General features: G+C 35.5%; 1 protein-coding gene across 1 annotated transcript; it reads right to left on the bottom strand.

Moving 5' to 3' along the window:
• Window positions 1-222: 222 nt before the first annotated feature.
• On the bottom strand, window positions 223-13092 carry LOC128558396 (lysosome-associated membrane glycoprotein 1-like). The gene is made up of 7 exons (XM_053547383.1): window positions 12930-13092; window positions 10211-10302; window positions 6030-6423; window positions 4386-4753; window positions 3401-3671; window positions 2077-2262; window positions 223-1524 (listed from the first exon to the last, which is right to left on the bottom strand). The coding sequence occupies exons 1-7, from the start codon at window positions 12988-12990 to the stop codon at window positions 1355-1357; spliced, it is 1542 nt and encodes a 513-aa protein (XP_053403358.1). The 5' UTR covers window positions 12991-13092; the 3' UTR covers window positions 223-1354.
• Between the last annotated feature and the right edge of the window lie 6831 nt (window positions 13093-19923).

Here is a 19923-nt window from a genome sequence, read left to right as displayed (position 1 = left end):
CCATTTATCTTACTTCCTAAAATGATTTTCTGTCTAATTTCAACCTCTCTTAAGCCAGCTGCCACCTGCCTTTAACAGCCAGATCTTGCTGCTCCCTTGGCTGACTGCTTAACACAGGTTTTACTGTATATCATAGAGAAGTACTTCTTGTGTGACAGGTCTCTATACCTATCAAAGCTTGATCCAGCACGGGTATAAGTAAACAATGACTATAACACATACTTCAACAATTTACACTTTGCTGTTTTTGATGAATATTCTTGAGAGAAACATGGAGGAATATTTATTGCATTGGAACGAACAGTTACCAGTTAATTAATGTAGCGGGTTATAACCGGTTTGTGGAAAGCCAGCTTCACACGTGCTTCATACCTGCGCAGAGATTGTCACTTCTGAAAGCGGTGATAACGCTATGAACGGACAATATCTAATTGAAATTTTATATAGAAAACATGTATTTAAACCTGCAAAACATTGTCAACCGAATGACCCAGGTTTCTAATTTAAAATACTATCACATAATTGCACATCTAGCCAATCAACATTTATTTCATCAACTGATATCAGATTTTAGTTATTGAACTTGCTTCGAATATTTTTATGAGACTAAATGCTAATGTGGGTGATAGTATGAAAAAAATAATTCGAAAATAAGGAAATAACATCTGAATTTCATTTTTAAAGGTCGTCTGATTTTTATGGTCACGTGGTATATTTGTGACGACAGAGATTGATATAGCGCTAGCGGGGATAATCATTTACTTTTTTTCTATTTTTGAATATTTAAGTAGTAAGTCTAATCATATTTCCCATTCGATTACATTCGACAAAAGTTTAGCCCACCCGCTTTGCTCAGTAGGTAAGAGCGTTGGTCTACGGATCACGGGGTCGCGAGTTCGATCCTCGGGCGGGGCGTATGTTCTCCGTGACTATTTGATAAACGACATTGTGTCTGAAATCATTAGTCCTCCACCTCGATTCATGTGGGGAAGTTGGCAGTTACTTGCGGAGAACAGGTTTGTACTGGTACAGAATCCAGGAACACCGGTTAGGTTAACTGCCCGTCGTTACATGACTGAAATACTGTTGAAAAACGGCGTTAAACCCAAAACAAAAAATCGACAAAAGTTTGTCACAAGAGAAATTATTAGACACGGATCAAAGACTTAAATATTAGCATAATGTTATTTACACATATTGAAGTAACACATTTTAATTCTTGCAAAAAGTAATCAAGTGTTGTCCAAAACATTCATTGTTTCTTTTCACTTCCCCTACCTATTACTTTATCATTATACATTGTGTATTAATAGCTTTAGATTGAGCGAAATCTAATGTGATTCCGTTCATCTTGTTACATAACTTCATAGTCTCGTTGCTTTCGTCTTTTCACACACACTCCTATGACAACAATCAATATGATAAATGCCAATCCTCCGAAGACAGACCCTAAAACAATTGCAACTGTATGATCGTCATCGTCATCATCGTCACCCCCTTTGTCTGCAGCACATTCAGAGACATCTGACATGAAAGAAAGCAAGGTTACTTGTTAGCAAATAATTCGTTTTACTTTTCTAATCTCTTTTCAGTGAATTATTGGAATATCACAGTGAAACATATCAGGTATTTTCACAGTAAATTTTCACTGGTAAAGAACTACAAAATCAGTAGCTTTTTAAATAAACCATGAAAATAAAAAGAAAGTGTGTTACAGATCAAACAATCATTCGCGAACATCATATCTTATAACTTCACTCGTGGCTCCACCTTTCGTTAAAATATTATATAATAATTATGGTGTACATTGCGATGTTAACATTAGACAAGAAAATAGCTTATTAAAAGGCAAAAAATGTGAATGTAAATGTAATCACTCACATTTCGGAATTTATTTTGATAATAGGCAATATGATTGTGTAACGTTTATATTTTTACAAAAATATCTAGGACAAACTCAAAATGATCGCAGACCGTATACTTAAAATATTAATTATTCTGTCCAATCTTTTAAACTTTGATTGCAGAATATTCAATGCTATTTTTTTGCAAAAATGGGAAATTATATCCACATACCGTTATTAGGAAAATCTGCTGATTCATCTGTGCCAAAGGCTTTGTATTGAAAGTTTTCCAAATCCATGGAAACCTCTTCATCTAATTCTACAGTTTCTACTGTATTACATTTGTAAGATCCTTCGTCACTGGCCCTGAAGACTCCCTGGTCCTCATTTTTGATGACAGTCTGTTCTTTTCCAATATCTAAGAGGGTTATGATACAGTTAGAGTAACCTTAGACTAAGGTATATAATTATGTCATTCTTATAAACCGAATAATCGACAGCAACATCGTTATACAGGAAGGAAAAGATACATATATCCATTTACAATGTAATATGATAAATTCCATGTACATGTATGTATTTTTGTAATACATTGAACAATGTGACAGCGAGTTTGGACAAAAAAATAGATAAAAGTTAGCACTGGTTTTTTCAGCTGAGCAATGTAAAAATAAGCCGCACCGTGAGAAAACCAACATAGTGGGTTTGCGACCAGCATGGATCCAGACCAGCCTGTGTATCCGCGCAGTCTGGTCAGGGTCCATGCTATTCGCTTTCAAAGCCTATTGGAATAAGAGAAACCGTTAGCGAACAGAATGGATCCTGACCAGACTGCGCGGATACGCAGGCTGATCTGGATCCATGCTGGTCGCAAATGTTAGTTTTCTCATGATGTGGCTCATTAATGATTAAAGGCACCCACAGCCAACTATTTATTATTAAAATGCTTTAGTTTTAAATATTTGCTTCAAAATTCAACTTTACTAAATATATACATTAATTTTGTACGTAAAATTATAGTCATACTTAAATTTGATTGTTTAATATAACTTCCACTTTTTGTTATTCAATTTGATAGTACACATTATAGATGTACATGATGTATTTAGTCTGTTCTATCTTACATCTAATAAAGGTATTTTCAATACGCATAATTTTGTTAATTTCATGTTTACATAAACTATATATAGTAACTGTTCATATTTAAAAATATGAAATTTGAGCTTACTATCCCTTTAATTCTCTCTAAAACGGGCACATTTAAACACAAAAAGTCCTATGATCACTGCCAAATAAAATCTTTAAGAAGATCCTTTGGAAGCGTAGAATCAACCAAGCAAAGTAGTAGATCTATTACACAGTAAATGACAGATTCATTATATGTATATATGTACACCTATAGCAGCGGTTTCTGGACCCACTGACACAATAATACGTGTATATTAGAGTATGAATATCAGTTATACATTTGTGGCCATATTTCCTAAAATGGGTAATTTTTATGATTTGATAAGTACATTTCGAAGAAGCAGTAAAATAACATGTATGACACTTACCGGATTCTTTAGGCTCATCGAAATGTTCTGTATCTACAACATATGTTAATTGTATCTTTTTCCACGAATAGGAAGGCTCGGCTTTGAGATCCTGCAGTAATGAACCAGAGCTTTTCAACAAGTTTTCCTCATCTTGCGATATGAAGGCACTAAAGCTCCATTTGTCATTGAAGAAGCTGACCTTGAACTCTTGGGTTGTGTTAGTTCCATTATAATTACATTGTCCGGTGACCTTTGCATCTTCAGGCAAGGGTATGTTTTGAGTATCAGTCTAAAAGAATAAAAGAAGCACTATAAAACAAAATAAAATGAAATGAAATAAAAATAAAACAATAACAACTATGATAATAATAATTTCATAGAATAATAGTAGCAGTAGACGTGGTACCAGCACCACCAACAGCAGAAGTTGTTATCAAAATTTATGTTGGCACTAGCCGGGATCGAAACCGGACCGCTACGGCAACAGCGCCTAGCAACAGCAAAGTCAACCATGCTTGCAAACATGCAACAGCTCCGCAAAAGGTTTCGAAAGTTAATACATATCAATCTTTTTGACCGATCAGTTTCTATGGAAACGAACCTAATAGCATGTAGTAATTTTTGTAAATACGTATCAGAATTCATTAAACATGCGATTCAGTCGTAATAATGCACATTTTGGTAAATTGCTCCTTAAGATTGAAAGATAAAGGATGAGATTTATCGAAAAACCTGCATTGATCACAATGTCACAGGAAATGTGAAAGATATAAGTATGTTAGGTGAAAAATAAGATTCTAATCTTCACACATGAAAAATAATGTGATCTTGGAAAATAGGGCCATACATATGTAAGATGCAAATCTCTTATGTGATCTAGAGTTCTTAATGACAGTTTTGAAATGATATAAATCGACATTTATCTATAAAACACATAGCAGATGTTGATGAATATTCTTTATAGTGTATAATTGCTTAGATAAAAAAGAAAACGTTTACTTGCCTTATTATCGTTTCGTTCATAATTAATGTTGAACTTGATTTCACCTTGAACCAGAACGCATACCTTATCCCCGTCTTTTACCTCGTATTTAGGAATAAGTTTCGGTGTAGTAGTTGGCACAGGTTCCGGAGTGGTTGTTTCCTGTTCCGGAGTGGGAGTGGTTGTTTCCGGTTCCGGTTCCGGGGAAGTAGCGTTTGTTTCCGGCGTTGTTGTCTCCGGTACAATGGTAGCTGGTGTTTCAGGTGTTGTTTCAGTCTTCATAGTTGTTGTCGGGTTTATGGGTTCTGTTGTTTGTTCTTCCATCGTTGAAGCAGGGGTAGGTGTAGTGGTTTGGTCTGTTGTTGCAAAGTCCTGATCACATTCTATTGCTGAAAAAAAGAACACTAAAATTTAAAAATCCCATACAACACTATGGAAACAATCAGTCAAGAGATTTACTTTCATAAATCAAATTGCTATATTGTACTCAGCGTTTCATGATCTAGGGCTTAATTTAATTTAATCATATTTTATTGCTTATTAATATTTACATTTATAACAACAAACATTAAAAATGTACATGTACAGCCAAGAAAATAAGCAAATGGGTCGGGCCACAAGTTCTCACAATATCAGTAAACGGCCCTTCCCAATAGAAATAACTTAATATAACTCGGCGGAGAAAACAAAATAAGTATGCGAACTTGTGTTAATAATATTGAAATAATTTGTTACTTAATTGATGGAGAGAGAGAGAGAGAGAGAGAGAGAGAGTTGGGGCTTGTCCAGCATTTTAAAGTGTCGTCTATTAGTTAAGATATTTTCATATATAAGAAAGTGTCATTAGAATCTGCCTGTCTGTTTTACATATTTTTGAACTTGTAGAAAGATGAACGTGTTTTCATCTTCCGTATATCGATCATTCCCAAACAGAATTGTTTGTAGGTGTGGCGGATGAAATTTACGTGTCTCGTGAAACAAGACGGTTCTCTGATTATGATAATTTCTACAGTTAAAGAAAAAATGATTGGCGTCTTCGTTTTGATGACCACATTCACATAAATGATTGTTAAAAAGATCAGCATTCAGGTTACTACAGCCGTTGCGTAAGCGTGCGTGATATACAGAAAATTTTCGGTCACCAATACAAAAATATTTAGGAACTATATCTGATTTGTATTTCGCTTTCAATCTGGTTTTGAAAATATTCAATGAGTCTGAATTTTTAATATCTATTTCAAGATTATTCCATAGAGAAGTAGCAGATTGAATAAAAGATGAATTATATACCTGGGTGCGGCGGGCTAATGTCACGTAGTCATTGCTATTACGAAGTCGGTATGAGTTTGATTCGGATACAGTTCCAGGAAATAAATCAGCAAGATAATCTGGAAGCTTTCCTTGTCTTGCTTTGTGTACAGTAGTTAGTTTTTGAATAATACGTCTGTCTTTTAATGAAACCCAGCCTATTTCTGTTATTAATTTTTCAATGGAGACAGATCTAGGGCTTAGAATGAATTAAACTCTTTCGAAAATGATTGGACAAGAGATACATTAGAGCTTCGGAAATAAATCAAGAAAAAAAATATTTCTTTGTTATTATGTTGTATTGGAACAACATCAATGACGGATAATAATCGAATTACTTTCATGAAAAAGCATTACCTGGACTAAACGTTCCGTTCTCTATATCATACGCCTGTACATGAAGATTTGTTATTTTCATTGACATTGAGTACCCAGGGTCCTGGTTAAATACCATTTCTTGTTGAGAATTGCACTTGAACGACATGTTTATCATACCAATAGGTAAATCAAGGCTATCTTCCAGCTCAAACGGAACGATTTCACTCGCATTTTCAAAATGTTTCGGAGGATCAAGTGTCAAGACCACAGACATGGAGACACTTTGGGTGCTCTCATCTCTGCGGAAGTTTATTTTTAATGGCTCATCAGTCGGGAACAGACGAAGTGACAAAAGTGCGGATGTGGTTTCTGAGCCACACAGGCTTTGTGATGCGGTTTTGTTGGCACCTTCTATTGAAAAAGGGTCCGCCATCTGAAAAGGATATCGTAAACGATTAACAAAATATATATGACTTTTTGTGGGAAATATGTGCATATTTGACCCGATATTACATTCGTTTCCATATTTTGTCGACTATTTTATATGTATGGACCAGCAATTTAACGTTACTTCTTTTTTATGTTATTGTACTTCCGTTACTTCTTTATCTTTAAAAGAGGCGTTGCATAGCACTGTAACGTCGTGTGCAAATAAAGTGCAAATAATTGTTAATACCGTGTTGGTGTCGTAAACAACAAACGTTAGTCAATCTGATGGATAAGATAGTTAGTGTTTACTGTTTCTAATGTTGATTTTTCATGCTTTAGCAATGGATCCTAAATTTCCCGCACAAGTCTTCAGGGTTGCAGCTTAAGAATACATTTCACTTAATGTAAAAAACCCACACATTTCATCATGTTTGAGACAAATACAAATATCTGCAAAAATTTAGCTACCAACAATTTGTGCTGTATTTGAATTCTAAATTATCTATTTGTCAGTCTCCGACACAGATGCTTTAAGCATGATCTGCCTCTTTAAGTTTTTTGTTATTTTTATTTTGGTATCTCGGTTTAAAATTGCTATCTGTTTTTATCATGTAAATGCTGTTTAGCTATATCATATCAAATATTACCATGACATTGTTATCATAAATATAGGCGACCTGTCTTGCAGGCGCAAATGTAAGCGGCCATTCTGATGCTAATATCATGCTTAAAATCTATGTGTATTGTTAAGTTTTTATACACATTACTTTAATTACAAAATATATATTTACAACAACCTGAATCATGCGTAATCAATTGATCACCGGTCCGCTTTTTGTTGGGTGGACAACCGAAATTTTAAAATATGTATACAATAAACAATATATAAAGCAGATGTGTCGTGCGTTTATTTGTGTCACGGACACATATCATATTAAATCCACATAAGCACTAACGCCACATACCACATGATGCCAAATACGGGTTTCGCCTATAACTACTCAAAGCATCGTATGTCATAGGAATAAATGATATTTAAATAATCTAGTTAAATAATCACTTTTTAGCATCTCAGATGACACAAATCAAATACATTTCTAAGTCGGTATCCGACGATCTATTTCCAGCGGGAACCATGGAAATATTTTCCGCGGGCACCGTGAAAACCGCAGTCTGCTAGCGACGAGTGTATTGTCGTTTCTATCTCAAAGCTAGTATCTACACAGGTGTTTGAAAAAACAACGTATCTACGTATTAAAAGTGAAGGTATGCATCTTGCAAATTTTGTGTCAGTACAAAACAAAATCTAATGACATTATTTGCCAATCAAGATTTAATGACATTATTTTCAGAACAAATTAAATTAATTCTGTCAAGTAATACGTAATACATTTTTATGTGGGCCTCCATTAATCTTGCACCAGCCAATAAACACTCTTCTCGCATCCTATAATAAATACAACATAAAGTTTAAAAGGTTTGCTGTTGCTGGGCTTCCGTGAATGAGAGATAAAGGTCTTCGAATCACATGCCTTTTACCGCTGTGGGTTTGAAACCCAGATGCCAGCCCATGTCTGAAATAATGCCCGGAGGGATACCCGGGATCTTCCTCCGTCCTGAAAATCTGGAAAGACGCCGTATTACTTATAATTGTGTCGGTATGGCGTTAAACCTCCCCCAACCCCCACAATTCCCAGAAAAAAATGATAAAAGTCACTGTATTATGTATGATTTGTAAATTGGAAAGTTTTCTTACATTACACATACGCCTGTGTGTATAGCGCCTTTGAACGTGTTCGAGCTACAGTCACACATACGGATATGTCCGTGCGTTGAGGTACGGTGCGGATGGGATTGGTCTGTGGTGGGGGCGGACGGTGTCACCCCGGTATTGAAGTACTTCCGGGTCGTTGTATCCTAGGAAGTAGTTCTTTGAAATTTTGAAGTTCCTAATTTGACGCTATCCCTACTTTGACATGTTAAATTCCAAATGTATTTATTGACACTGTGTACATTTTGTGTCATTTCTGATGTCTTTAACAGTTGTTTTATCTGTGTTTTTCAGGACTACATTACTGTGCGGAAGGATTAAACAACTACACCAGACTTGCGGCCATGACAGATGTCAGTGGGAAATTTAAACATGGACTATATACTTTTATGTGTAGCAAAAATGTTCATTATTGATGATGGTGTTTTGCTGTGATATATTGACTGGGATAGTATTACTCTTCTGAAATACAGAGCTGTCAATGCTGCAGTTTTGTAGTGAACTTCACAATTCATATCCAAAAGTGCTTGTTTTACTCAAAGAGCTATAAAAATAAATAGATCGGCAACTTGAAAGGCATATAGAGCAAATCTCGCCAACATCCCGTGATAACTGAATGAGATCTCGTTTATCGGAAGTGGCGCTTTCTCCACGCGCCATTTTGTATGCGAAAGCAATTATTCATCAGTAAATTAATTATCACCGTATGGCCACGCTTCTTTTGATGGCAAGAAACATGAACCTTGTGTCTTATACCACAGTCACACATACGGCACAGGTAGCTACGTCTAGCTACGGATAAAAACGTAGTTATTCGTATCGATCCGTACCTGAGCCGTACAGATTGGTACGGATTGATACGGGTTACTACTTTATGGTACGGCTCAGGTACACATTGATACGGATCGATACGGATTACTACGTTTCTATCCGTGGCTAGACGTAGCTATCCGCGCCGTATGTGTGACTGGGGTATTAAGACTATTTCACATTAAACTAACGCTGTTTTAGAAGCTAACATTTATTCTAAATGTAGTTTTAAAGGTACAAATTGTAACTCCATGCTCGCCGGTGTTTGTTTTTACTAAGATAACGCCGATTCACGCTCTGACACGAGATCACGCGAGATTACAGCCGGTTGCCATTCTGTGTATTTTATAGTTCTTTGCTTAATACCACAGTCACACATACGGCGCAAATAGCTACGTCTAGCTACGGATAGAAACGAAGTTACCCGTATCGATCCGTACCTGAGCCGTAAGGATTGGTACGAATTGATACGGATTACTACTTTTAGGTACGTCTCAGGTACGTATCAGTACGAACAGATACGGATTACTACGTTTTTATCCGTGGCTAGACGTAGCTTTCCGCGCCGTATGTGTGACTGGGGTATTACTATACAGCAAAAAAAAGAGAAATTGTACTGGGTCGACACCGGACACGGATTAGTACGGAGCAGTACGTCTTGGTACGGGAAAAATGGTGAAAAACGGAGAAAAAAACACGGGGCGCGAATAAGTACTACGTTGAACTACGTTTTACTGCGCCTGGCAACTTGCCTAGAGCGTGGACGGGTCTGCGGTGAACTACGTTGAACTACGCTTTAGTACGCCTCGGATAATTACGTTCGGCTACGGATCAATACAGTAAGGTACGTTTCCGTGCGGATAACTACCTTTTAGTAAGTTTAACTACGGATGAATAAGATTCAACCAAGTTTCAACCAACTTTGACTAAAGCTACGCTCAAATGGCTACGGATCGCTCAAACTTTTGTGCAGGTTGAAAAGTTGGAGAAATTTGCAAGTTTGGGATAAGTCTTGAATAAGTTTTGACTAAGTGTTGGTACGGATCGATACGGATTACTACTTTGAGGTACGGCTCAGGTACGAATCGATACAGATTACTACGTTTCTATCCGTGGCTGGACGTAGCTATCCGCGCCGTATGTGTGACTGGGGTATTATCATGAAAAACGGCGCTATATAAATCTTGTATAATAATAATAATACCCCTACCTGGGTTCCCATTGAAAGGTCAAATGTTGCATCTATATCAAGTAAAATACATGGCTGTTGTCCATCGCTAAATTCAAAGTGAGCTCCATGAACTGAAATAAAAAGAGCAATGAACATGAAGAGAGAGAGAGAGAGAGAGAGAGAGAGAGAGAGAGAGAGAGAGAGAGAGAGAAAACAGTAATAATGAGGCTAAGCAAACAACATTTCCGAAATGTATAATCTTGTGTTCCGCTTTGAAACTCTTTGTTTTTCTTGTAGGGCCAAAAAAATATGTGTGTTTCCAGTCCCCTTGAAAAAAAATTGAGGTAGGTAGGTAGGTAGGGATTTTTTTGTTGTTATCGAAGGACATAACAACTAACAAAATTCTCAATTTTTAACTAACGCAATATGATGTAGACACCGAGGAAGACTCCCTTAAAGAAAAAGTAAACATGCTGTGTGTTTCTGCTTGCAAAATCCTTTAGAATTATCTGGATATAAAGACATTTTGAAACTTGGAACATGTTGTTATATATTTTCGGGTCCTCTTCATGTTCCTGTGGCACTATTAAAACTGGTCTTGACTCTTGACAGCCAGAAAAATATTGATCACAAGGTGGCGTTTGACATTTGTATATACCATGGTGTCAGATGAACAGACTGAATAAAACCTGGTCCGCAATATTTTAATGTGACTACATTCTTTGGTTCAAGACGATTCTTTATCTCCTGGCTATGTTTAAGCAATTAGTAATACCTATAAGAGCCAAAATACTATAAAATAAACCAGATACCAAAAATGATTTCAAAATATAATGCCAGAAAACTATGATTTCAAATGTTATACATGTGTATTAAGAATTCATACACTATAAACTTTCAAGGCAATGCTCTATAAAAGAACAGCTGGTGCATATTATCTAACACTTCCATTAAAATTGTTATGTCTATATCTGTATGCTAGGTGGATAAAAAATAAATACCAGACAGAAAAATTAGAATCTGTTATATTCAAAATCTTTTGTATAGAAGAACTTGAACTGATACATTTTAACACATGCATCTATAAGTGTTTGTATAATTTCCAGCTTGAAAAACCAGAATTTTGCTTTATATATGGAATCAATAGACAAGTGGCCTTTAATATAAAAATGTTTATTTATTTTAAAAGTTCAAAACCGTTTAAAGTGTTTACCCATCTAGAAGAAGAGGTATAAGCATAGCCACTAATAAAATGAAGTAAAAATGCACATGATTCTTTTTATACAGTGACATACTCTTGTATAATATTATTACCGTGAGAGCAGATAAATCATGGTGTCTTATTTAAAGTAGCATTATGCGCATCTTAGTGTGTTTGGTGACTGTTTTAGCGACTTAGTGTTTTGAAAATTTGTTCAAGTTTTTAAATATAGATTGCATCAATCAAAAAAGAAGAACTGACAAGCCATTCGGCCCCCTGCAGACAACAATCCAATTAAAGCAAAGAATCCAAAATTACAGTAAAGCTGCTTTACTTTATTCTGTTATTGAAAAGTGCTGATGTCTAACCAGCCTTTACACAAATTTCAATTAAGGTGAATCAAAGGCAAAGCAAAATCTCTTCTCTGGTGGAATTTGATCCAGTGACCCCCGGATCTTAGAGTCCGCTGCTCTACCACTACTACATGAGACCAGGGATTCCAACATGTGGGTGACTTCATACAAGTCGAAAAATGTTCACCCAACAATAATTTGACGGCACAACAAAATTTTAATTATATGGGTAGATCTATATATAGTATTAGAAAACAATGCAAAACTTTATATGCCGGGACAGACGTCTGGAAAGTTTATTGGTCCTGACCGAAGTTTTTGCACTAGGTCCGACAATTTCTGAGTAACTGGCGGACCATATGTCCGACGTTTTGTGAAAGAAATACTAGTAGTTTATTTACGAATCCAGTCGTACCATGTCAATCATTCAGGATACAATTCCAATTGTATCTGACAAATGCCTCACTACTGACACATTCTTCTCACATATTTTAGTATTTACATTTATTAGAAGTAGCTCTTCTTAGGAAACCAAAAAAGAGGCGACTTTCTAACCAAACATTTTCGTTTGGACCAGTAGTATTTTTGGCTTTGTCAGTCCGAAAAACCGGTAGAATTTTTCAACTTTTCAGAAGTCTGCGGGATCAATTTTCACATGCGTCAGGTTTTCGGGTGCAGTGATATACAAATCCTCTGGTGTATTATTAAAAACAAAAATATTTTACATCAAGATTCACAACGAAAATCTACAGCCAAAACCTAACCGTGCAGGGGCGCTGCCATTTTGTATAATTACCGTTACAGTATCGTGACGTACATCATCCGTGTATAATAACAGTTACAGTACCGTACCTTTCCCTACGACTGTTGTAGCGCCTCTCGGTGTGTGCGACCATAGAAACAAATTTTGATTTTTTTTCTCAAAACCATAAAAATGTTTCAGGTCGATGGAAAATGGATCAGGTCGGTCTGGAGACTGGAAACACACCTACTTTTTTATTGGCCTTAAGGCAATTGTTTCCACACCATTATCTATAATGCAGATAAGTAAAATGATTCTGTTTTTGGCATGACGCTGTCATCGGCACATATCCGTCCTTAATCTTTAATTATAATACTCAGTCTGGAGAAACAGGACGGAGAAACATCAATTTGAGAAGAAAAAAAATAGATTTTTGAATAAAATATTAAAAATTTAACCCACCTATAGCAATAAAAAGTCCCAAAATTACACAAGAGCTTGAAAATACATGTCTTGCCTCCATGTTTGTACAATTTGTCCTCACTTTATAATTCACATGAGTACTTTGATATCTTTGATAAATAATGAAATATCTTTATCATGTACTAATATCCTACACCATCCTACGCCATTTTATATGATAATCATCTGACTGATAAACCGAATGTGGGTAAATAAACACCATCAGGGAATGTTCAGTCTATCTATAGATAAAATATTTTTAATCTTCATGTATTAAATGTTACGTTTAAAAAGACACTGAAAAAATTCAATCAAGTTACATTGTTTTCCAAGGACTAGCTTGGTAGACTGTATATTGGTATATAAGCAAAAGCACTAGTTTCATATGTGTATTATTTATTATGTCGGAATTTCGATATAATAACCCGAAATTTCGACTTAATAACTCGAACTCGACATATTGAGATTTTGGAAATACTAAGTTGCCATATAACTGATAAATGTGTTGCTGTAACGTTAATTCCAACAAAAAATAAAACTAAGAAATAATAATGATTTTAAGAAAAACTAAAAGACTTATACAGGTGCTCGATATTGGTCGGATTCAAACTAGACGTTCATTTATGATATGTTTATACTTTCTTGCCATATCATATGGGCTCAAACTTCGTATTGATAATATTTCAAGAGCAAATGCTATACGGTTAATCTTCACGACTTTTAGGGCTGCAAAAGGTACTTACTCTTAACCAGGTTCTAAGTATGCTTCAGTATTTATGAGAGGTATAATAAAAAACAATACGTCACTCTGACAAGATAGTAAATACGTTAGACATGATAGCATTGCAACTCAACATGATAAAACACAGTAATCAATAAAACATTACAAGATCTTAAGAAGATACTACTCTAAATAAAGAAGATACATCGTAGTCATCTGACATAAGACAGCTCCGGCGTTCCATAACGTACGTCTACAATCTGACATAAGACAGCTCCGGCGTTCCATAACGTACGTCTACAATCTGACATAAGACAGCTCCGGCGTTCCATAACGTACGTCTACAATCGAAAAAAAGGAATACAAAATTCCATCCAGGATTAAAAGTTCAGTCAAGTCTACTGGGCAAGTTGAAATATATCGATTTTAAACTGCAAGTGCATGCTAAATATAAAGTGCATATGCATGTTAGTATATACGTATTCCAACTTACTTTTAAAAATCCCCATTTCTTGCTTGAATTGTTTCGGATTGACGACAAATTAGCTTTAAATGTAAACTTAATTTAGGCAGACTAATTCTTAAACGTACTGTTGAAACGGCTGAACTGTTCCACTTGGAAAAATATACAAAATGAAATGTCATCACAACTATATATCCCTATTCACTTTAAGCTACAAACACCCATCATACATACAGCATTTGTGGAAACTTTAGGTAAAGAAGCTCCCCTAATATGCTCATTCTTTGAAATTAAGGAACCGTGCTCTGTTTTTAAAATTAGGAAACAATGTATCGCTTAGTATGATTACTCTGTACAAATTCAGGGAACAAGCATCACTTAGCACGATTAGTCTTCAAAATTCAGGGAACAAGCATGGTATTCAAAATTGACGGAAAAAATATCACTTAGCACGATTAGTGTTCAAAATTCAGGGAACAAGCATGGTATTCAAAATTGACGGAAAAAATATCACTTAGTACGTTTAGTCTTCAAAATTCAGGGAACAAGCATGGTATTCAAAATTGACGGAAAAAATATCACTTAGTACGTTTAGTCTTCAAAATTCAGGGAACAAGCACGGTATTCAAAATTGACGGAAAAAATATCACTTAGTACGTTTAGTCTTCAAAATTCAGGGAACAAGCATGGTATTCAAAATTGACGGAAAAAATATCACTTAGTACGTTTAGTCTTCAAAATTCAGGGAACAAGCATGGTATTCAAAATTGACGGAAAAAATATCACTTAGTACGTTTAGTCTTCAAAATTCAGGGAACAAGCATGGTATTCAAAATTGACGGAAAAAATATCACTTAGTACGTTTAGTCTTCAAAATTCAGGGAACAAGCATCACTTAGCACGATTAGTCTTCAAAATTCAGGGAACAAGCATGGTATTCAAAATTGACGGAAAAAATATCACTTAGTACGTTTAGTCTTCAAAATTCAGGGAACAAGCATCACTTAGCACGATTAGTCTTCAAAATTCAGGGAACAAGCATGGTATTCAAAATTGACGGAAAAAATATCACTTAGTACGTTTAGTCTTCATAATTCAGGGAACAAGCATGGTATTCAAAATTCACGGAAAAAAATATCACTTAGTACGTTTAGTCTTCAAAATTCAGGGAACAAGCATGGTATTCAAAATTCACGAAAAAAAAAACATCATTTAGTACAATTAGTCTTCAAAATTCAGGGAACAAGCATCACTTTGCACGATTAGTCTACAAAATTCAGGGAACAAGCATAATCTAGCACGTTTAGTCTAAAAAATTCAGGGAACAAGCATCACTTAGCACGATTAGTCTTCAAAATTCAGGAAACAAGCATGGTATTCAAAATTGACGGAAAAAAACATCACTTAGTACGATTAGTCTTCAAAATTCAATGAACAAGTATCACTTTGCACGATTAGTCTACAAAATTCAGGGAGCAAGCATAATCTAGCACGTTTAGTCTTAAAAATTCAGGGAACAAGCATCACTTAGCACGATTAGTCTTCAAAATTCAGGGAACAAGCATGGTATTCAAAATTCACGGAAAAACATCACTTAGTACGATCAGTCTTCAAAATTCAGGGAACAAGCATAATCTAGCACGTTTAGTCTTCAAAATTCAGGGAACAAGCATCACTCAGCACGATTAGTCTTAAAATTCAGGGAACAAGCATGGTATTCAAAATTCACGGAAAAACATCACTTAGTACGATCAGTCTTCAAAATTCAGGTAAAAAGCATAATCTAGCACGTTCAGTCTTCAAAATTCAGGGAACAAGCATAATCTAGCACGTTTAGTCTTCAAAATTCAGGGAACAAGCATCACTTAGCACGATTAGTCTTAAAATTCAGGGAACAAGCATGGTATTCAAAATTAACGGAAAAAACATCACTTAGTACGATTAGTCTACAAAATTCAGGGAACAAGCATAATCTAGCACGTTTAGTCTTAAAATTTCAGGGAACAAGCATCACTTAGCATGATTAGTCTTCAAAATTCAGGGAACAAGCATGGTATTCAAAATTCACGGAAAAAACATCACTTAGTACGATTAGTCTTCAAAATTCAGGGAACAAGCATAATCTAGCACGTTTAGTCTTAAAATTTCAGGGAACAAGCATCACTTAGCACGATTAGTCTTCAAAATTCAGGGAACAATCATTTGTATTCAAAATTCACGGAAGAAACATCACTTAGTACGACTAGTCTTCAAAATTCAGGGAACAAGCATAATCTAGCACGTTCAGTCTTCAAAATTCAGGGAACAAGCATATTAATCTAGCACGTTTAGTCTTCAGAATTCATGGAACAAGCATCACTTAGCAAGATTACTCTTAAAATTCAGGAAACAAGCATGGTATTCAAAATTCACGGAAAAAACATCACTTAGTATGATTAGTCTTCAAAATTCAGGGAACAAGCATAATCTAGCACGTTCAGTCTTCAAAATTCAGGGAACAAGCATCACTTAGCACGATTAGTCTTATAATTCAGGGAACAAACATGGTATTCAAAATTCACGGAAAAAACATCACTTAGTACGATCAGTCTTCAAAATTCAGGGAACAAGCATATTAATCTAGCACGTTTAGTCTTCAGAATTCAGGGAACAAGCATATTAATCTAGCACGTTTAGTCTTCAGAATTCAGGGAACAAGCATCACTTAACAAGATTACTCTTAAAATTCAGGAAACAAGCATGGTATTCAAAATTCACGGAAAAAACATCACTTAGTATGATTAGTCTTCAAAATTCAGGGAACAAGCATAATCTAGCACGTTTAGTCTTAAAATTTCAGGGAACAAACATCACATCGCACGATTAGTCTACAAAATTCAGGGAACAAGAATAATCTAGCACGTTCAGTCTTCAAAATTCAGGGAACAAGCATATTAATCTAGCACGTTTAGTCTTCAGAATTCAGGGAACAAGCATTACTTAGCAAGATTACTCTTAAAATTCAGGAAACAAGCATGGTATTCAAAATTCACGGAAAAAACATCACTTAGTACGATTAGTCTTCAAAATTCAGGGAACAAGCATCACTTAGCACGATTATTCTTATAATTCAGGGAACAAACATGGTATTCAAAATTCACGGAAAAAACATCACTTAGTACGATTAGTCTTCAAAATTCAGGGAACAAGTATAATCTAGCACGTTTAGTCTTTAAAATTCAGGGAACAAGCATCACTTAGCATAATTAGTCTACAAAATTCAGGGAACAAGCATAATCTAGCACGATTAGTCTTCAAAATTCAGGGAACGAGCATCACTTAGCATGATTAGTCTACAAAATTCAGGGAACAAGCTTAGCATAGTTTGATCAGTAACATTAAGGGAACAAGCATAACTTAGTATGGTGAGTGGTGAGTGTAAGATGTTCTTTCTACGCGCATCTTTCCATATATATTAAACAATAACTTCAAATTGAGAAAATCTCCGTCGGATATATTTAACTGGTCTAAGTAGAAATAAATCAAAGTTATCTGTTTGATTCACTATTAGACTGAAATACCAGAGAATATCAGATGCAATAGCCACGAGTGAAAATGTAAGCTATCGTTTTCATGAGCGCATCATATTTTGATCTTACATGTAAAACAAGCGAATTTTCTTTTTATTTCAGGTTTTGAATAAATTTACCCATTTTACAGTATAGTTTCTTAACAGTGAATTATATCTTTGAAATTTTTCACTGTGAAAAAAAAAAAACTCTAATATTTTGGTAATTTACTAAAAACATGTTATAAAATAATATATGTATACGGCTGATACATTAGTATCAATCCTTTAAAAAACATTACAAGTTTTTCAGTAAAAGTTTAGTTTAAACAATATTTTATTTTGAAACAACATACACATAACATGTACAACAAATTTTTTACAGGTCATATACATGGATTGGAAAACAAGCTGATAGCTTATGTAAATTCCTTTTCAGTAGTTTGTTGCTAGTTATACATTTATTAAATGTTTTATATTTGTAACCTAATACACATTACTGTTTATATACACAAACATTTATTTCATGTTTACATAGATAATGTTCTGTAATTGTTCATTTTTTAAATATGAAACTTAGTCATACAACATTAAATCTTTGAAACAGTTTCGTTCAACATGCTCGATCTCTCAGCATATACATATAACATAAGTTTCTGAGATCAAGCAATATGTAGAACAATTAAGTATAAAACTCCATATTTGGTCTTTTATTTTTTGCATGGAGTCAAAACCGTAAAAAATAATCAAAAAGTTCACACCATTACGGCTGGTTACAAGTTAAACGGGTACAACTGATATTCTTCCCCTACACCACACGGACATGTGAAGCCTCTACCCTAATGTAGGGCACAAATGACGTCATTAGCGTTTCCAACTGGTTCTCCAGCTGTTTCCTGTATTTGCACTCAAGTTCCGCCTTTTCAGTCTATACCACGCCCATTTCATATCTGACCAGAATTCATATAGTTTAAACAACTTTTTTTTGTTTAATCAGAAGAGTTGGTGGCATGGTCATCGTGGTTTACTGAAAAGTATTTTTAGGAATTTAGGTTTCTAATACAAAAAATAGGTGAGTGCTGCATTTTATTCATATATTTGATTCGCAAATTGGGATTATATTTTGCATCATATATTTATTTCAAATATGGCTGAACTTTATCTCTTTGCCTTTTGCATGGAAACAAAAAATCGCCTTTATTAAATCCTGGGTTAGTTTAATGTTCAATCTTATTTTTTCTATTTCGCTAGTTTTCGTTTTTGTTAAAGCTTTGGAATACTTATTTTTAGTGTTTTGAGATACGTTGGTACAAACTTTCACGATTTCAGACGAAACGGCTGTTTCGAATGCGTATGAATTCGTGGATATTCAAACTGCTGAATATAAAATGAATGGACATTTTACTTGCCGTCGTCGTACTGTCTTGGCATCGTACTGTCATGTCATCCTAATATTGCGGCATCATACTTCCGTGGAGTCGTACTCTAATGTCATCGTACTGTCGTGACACCGTACTGTCATGACATCGTACTGTCGTGGCATCATACTTTCGTGGAGTCGTACTGTCATGTCATCGTACTGTCGTGACACCGTACTGTCATTATATCGCACTGTCGTGGCATCGTACTGTCATGGCGTCGTACTTTCGTGGCATCGTAATGTCATGTCATCGTACTCTCGTGTGATCGTAATGTTGCGGCATCATACTGTCGTGGCGTCGAAATGTCCTGTGATCGCACTGTCGTGGCGTCGTACTATCGTGCCGTCGCATGATCGTGGCGTAATATGGTCATGTCGTCGTACTGTAGTGGTGTCGTACTGTCATGACATCGTACTGTCTTGCCATTATACAGTGGCGTCATACCGTCAAGGAATCATACTGTCGTGCCATCGTACTGGCGTGGCGTCATAATGTCATATCGTACTTAAGTGGTGTCGTACTGTCATGGCATCGTTCTGTCGTGCCATTATACTGTGGCGTCATACCGTCAAGGAATCGTACTGTCGTGCCATCGTACTGGCGTGGCGTCATAGTGTCATGTCGTCGTACTGTAGTGTGTCGTTCTGTCATGGCATCGTACTGTCAGGCCATTATACTGTGGCGCCGTACCGTCAAGGATAGTACTGTTGTGGCATCACGAGCACATGTTCACAAAAGAATAACAAGATGGCAATAACATAACACTCTTAAAATATGAATGTCGCAGACCCGTATTGATACCCGGCTATTTCCGTGTTTTTGCATATTTCTGTTAGGCGATT

The sequence above is a fragment of the Mercenaria mercenaria genome, chromosome 7, assembly GCF_021730395.1.
Source record: "Mercenaria mercenaria strain notata chromosome 7, MADL_Memer_1, whole genome shotgun sequence".
In the NCBI taxonomy this organism is placed as follows: Eukaryota; Metazoa; Mollusca; class Bivalvia; order Venerida; family Veneridae; genus Mercenaria; species Mercenaria mercenaria.
Note: the sequence above shows the minus strand (reverse complement) of the source record. Positions and strands in the feature narration are given on the sequence as shown.

Coding starts and splice junctions, on each gene's coding strand:
- LOC128558396 (XM_053547383.1), bottom strand. CDS start 12,990: ATGGAGGCAAGACATGTATTTTCAAGCTCTTGTGTAATTTTGGGACTT. Junction 10,303..12,929: donor GGGACTTTTTATTGCTATAG/GTGGGTTAAATT, acceptor TTTTTATTTCAG/TTCATGGAGCTCACTTTGAA. Junction 4,754..6,029: donor GAACGGAACGTTTAGTCCAG/GTAATGCTTTTT, acceptor TCTTTTTTTCAG/CAATAGAATGTGATCAGGAC.